The 4,366-nt window shown below is 32.4% G+C and overlaps 1 protein-coding gene across 1 annotated transcript; it reads left to right on the top strand.

The window, feature by feature from the left end:
• Positions 1 to 793: 793 nt before the first annotated feature.
• LOC25489270 (calcium-binding protein CML24) lies at positions 794 to 1,819 on the top strand. The gene has a single exon (XM_013605181.3). The coding sequence runs from the start codon at positions 1,202 to 1,204 to the stop codon at positions 1,616 to 1,618; it is 417 nt and encodes a 138-aa protein (XP_013460635.1). The 5' UTR covers positions 794 to 1,201; the 3' UTR covers positions 1,619 to 1,819.
• The last annotated feature ends 2,547 nt before the right edge of the window (positions 1,820 to 4,366 follow it).

The raw sequence follows: 4,366 nt of genomic DNA, 5'->3' as shown, positions 1-4,366 counted from the left end.
GTGGGAGTGCACAAGGATGGGTGGCAAACAATTTTTGCGATTAATTTTTTTAAAAAGGACTTCCAACGCCTCAACAATTCAATTCATGTGATCCTTAAGATGGCAAGGAAGATTTATAAGTGGAAAAAAAAAAAACATATGTAAGTAGGTGGCCTCAACAAAGAGATATTATCTTCATTGGTTGAAAGTGCCCACGGAAGGGATGGATTAAGCTCAATTACGATGAGACACACAAAAAGCTCAATTAACCTTTCAAGTTGTGTTGGCTTTCTTCACGATAGCAATGACATTTTTCTAGTTAGTTATGCCAATAAAATTGGAGTCTATGATGCGCTCCATGTTGAAACGTGGATATATACACCCTTCGATCACTATTATAAGCAAAAATCTATATTTTATATTCATTCAATCAGTGATATATATGATCTTTAGGATAGTGTAATTAGTATGGATTTGTCTATGAGATAGGGAGTGGTACCAATCTTCAATTTTGGCTGATTACATGTCTTTTAATTTACTAATTTGAAGGTTCATCCTAATAATCTTCATATATTACTTTTTTTTTTTTTTGTGGTTGGGGTTCGAACCCGAACATTGCATATTTGCATTGTCTATACCAATTGAGCTAAGCTCATGAGAACCTTCATATATTCTTCTTTGATAATGTATTTTATACCTTCATGATTTGGAATGTCGTTTCACTATATATTTTATTTCTTTTTCTTGAACTTTACCCTCTGATGGAACAAAAAAAAAAATTAAAATTAATATTTGTACTAGATAAAATAAAATAAAATTTGTAAAGATTAAAAAAATAAATATCTGTCATACCAACTTTTAACTTAACCACAAAAACTTATGATTGACGAACAAACAATAACAGCACAACATAACATGCAATGAATCATGAATCTCGTGTGTTCCAACTTCCAACCATAATTCAAAACACGCTTCCTGTTTTCTTGTGGTGTTTATCATAGTATCTACTTTCCTTCACTCCCAAACATAACATTTCACTTTCACTTCACTCAAAAACCGCGTTTGTAATTATTCCACCTCAATATTTCTCTTTTTTTCTTCAACTTTTTACCTAAAAAACGCGTTTCCGTGACCAAATCACGTTTCTATAAATCACACATCACAATACCAAACAAACTGAACTCAAAATCAGAAAGACATAAACTCTTCTATTTCTCAGGCCATGGACCAAGAAGAAGTTCGCAAGATCTTTAACAAATTCGACAAAAACGGCGACGGGAAGATCTCACGCACGGAGCTGAAGGAAATGATGACGGCGCTCGGATCTAAAACAACGACGGAGGAAGTTACTCGTATGATGGAGGAGCTTGATCGGAACGGAGACGGTTACATTGATCTAAAGGAATTCGGGGAGTTACACAACGGCGGTGGTGATACTAAGGAGCTTAGAGAGGCGTTTGAGATGTATGATTTGGATAAGAATGGGTTGATTTCGGCGAAAGAGCTTCACGCGGTGATGCGGCGGTTGGGGGAGAAATGTTCGCTTGGTGATTGCCGGAAAATGATCGGAAACGTTGATGCTGATGCTGATGGGAATGTGAATTTTGAAGAGTTTAAGAAGATGATGAGTCGCTCCTAAGATGTAATGGTGATTGGCTAAAATGTATTTTACCTATACTTTTTTTACTCAACCCTCTTAATTTTTATCTTATCTTAATTTATATAGTGTAATAGTTATCTTATCCACAATAGTCCATAATCCATGAATGTATTCGAATTTTAAACTAACGTTTGATTGTGCATTTTGTTAATTAAAACAATTGTTAAATTTTTTCGCAAATACTATGATATTAATTTATTGATGTACTTACATATAATTGTAAAAGATATAATCCATTTATATACGTTCGTCTCTTCTCTTATACAAAACATATAAGAAAATTTTACATATCTCTTTTGAATGAAACTCGAATTACATTCATCTCTTAAATGAAATTTGGAATACACTTTTTTCTCTAAGGTTAAAATTTATGTTTTCCATGTATAAAATATGAAATTATTAAAAATCAAAATTACAATGAGAAAAATCTAAATCTCTAAAGTCTAAATAGTTTCTTTCATTTTCATTTCTCATATGTTCCATCCGAAGAGTTAATCATATTTGAGTCGTGACATACATTTAATATAAATACATCTTTGAGGTGATATTTGAATAATAATTTACCATATTGTAAGAGTATAAACTCTTCTATTGGACCCATCCTCATTGATAAATAGCTTTTGAATTTGTCACAATCCTTGACACAAACCTGCATATGAATGTGTTAATTTGCCCTGCCGGTGAGCATCCGTGTGGATATTGCCTCAATGGAGGATTTGGATTTTGGGACCTTTTCTTTGTGAGGACCAGATATGTTATACATTTATGAGAATATTATAATCGTTGATGGTCATTTAATCATTGTTTATTTTACTAAAATTATATTATATTAATTCAAATTGATATAGTATATTGATACCATACAAATTCGCTATAAACAAATCAGATGCAAATAAATTCACAATATTCATGTTAATAATATAAAATGACAACGAATTACATTATACTTTTGATCCCCTTATTTTATCCCACTCACGGAATTGGTCCCCCTTTTTAAAATCAAACAATCATGTCCCTCTATTTATATTTTTTTACACTTTTGATCCTTACCCCCTATTTGGTCTTCAAAAGCACTGTGTCCAAATTTGTAATGATGTGTTCAGAAAAACCCTTAAGTGGCATTGCATATATGGAAAATGACATTAACATGTCACCAAATCAAAAAAATTAAATTAAAAATTCATTAAAACATTTCAATTTTTTTTGAAGATGCTAAATTAACCCGCCTAAATTAACACTAAGAGAATTGAATCTAAGACCTCGAGGATGAGCACACTCCCAAGTCCTAAACCAATACCACCAGACCAACAAAAATGGGTTATATTTCAAAAATAATTAATTGCATAGTCTCCCTCATTCCTTCAACCATTGTCTCTTTCTTCTCTCTTCTCACACAAGTGTGTCAACCATCTTCATTATTTACATTCAAACCCATAAATTAACCACATTAATAAAATCCAGAAATTAAAAAATATTCACAATGATCATCAATCAAAATAATTTTAAAATTAATCAAAAAAAAAAAAACATATGAAGCGGAGGTTCTGGATTCCATGTTTTTCCACAAGACCACTTCAAATTGTTCTTCAATGCAGTAACCATATCCAAAAAGTGTGTGATTGTATGTGTGAGAGAGAGAGAGGAGGATGAGAGTGAGTCGGTTGTGATTCAATTGATTTTGGGTTGAGGAATGGAGAGAGAGGCTTCTTGTTTCTTATAATGAAAATTGTTTTTTTGACCATGAATACTTCCTATTGACACAAGTAAATGACGCTTTTACCCCAGCGGCAGTTAACAACTGTTAGGCCATGCGCCGTTAGTTAACTGTTGCTGGCTTCCAGCGGTTGTTAAATGTTATTGCTTTCTGTTATATGAATAGAACAACATAGGAGTTTCCAAAACTCCATTGTTGCAGATTGAAGATCAAGAGGTGTCATTTTTCTCAATTGTTGCGGATTCAACGTCAATTACGCTCACAAAATCAAGTAACTTGTTACCATCCTATTACATTGCTATTTTGTGATTGATTTTTTAGTGTTTTTTTTTTATTAAATTGCGATTATACAAGTTTATTGAGTTTATGATGCTATGATAATTTAGGTTGTTTGAATTGTTAGGTTTAGGTTAGAATTGTTTAGATTGTTAGAATTGTAGAATTGTTATGAAATTATGGTAGAATTTTTAGGATTAGATGAATTGTTGTATAATCGTTGCGATTAGTTTAGGTTGTTATGAAATTTTGTTGTTATGAATTTGTGATAAAATTGTTACGATTAGTTACGGTATAATTTTTAGGATTAGTTTAGGTTTTGATGAATTATTGTAAAATTGTTACAACATGATGTAAGTTTTGATCGTCGATTTGTTTATGTAGATATGTCTCAGAATCAGGGAAACGTTGAGGTGAACAAAAAGGAGGGTGACGACAAGAAGAAAGAAAAATCGCCGATGACATTACACGAAATCACATGTGATGGATCCATCAAAAAGAAGGATTTCAAAGGTGCTGGTGTATATCATTCGAGGTTGAGGAGGAGCGGGTGGACATGTTGTTTTGGTCCTCAGTCAAAAACAGGTGCCCCATGGACTGTCGAAGACAACCCAATTGACTTGTGTGATGAGGAAGATGATTGAATGTAATGGGTTGTAATAGCTAATTATTTTGGATCTTTTTATATGTTTTTTTATGGTACATTTTGCTTGACATATTGGTACTTTGAATAAATT

Source organism: Medicago truncatula, chromosome 3, assembly GCF_003473485.1.
Source record: "Medicago truncatula cultivar Jemalong A17 chromosome 3, MtrunA17r5.0-ANR, whole genome shotgun sequence".
In the NCBI taxonomy this organism is placed as follows: Eukaryota; Viridiplantae; Streptophyta; class Magnoliopsida; order Fabales; family Fabaceae; genus Medicago; species Medicago truncatula.
Note: the sequence above shows the minus strand (reverse complement) of the source record. Positions and strands in the feature narration are given on the sequence as shown.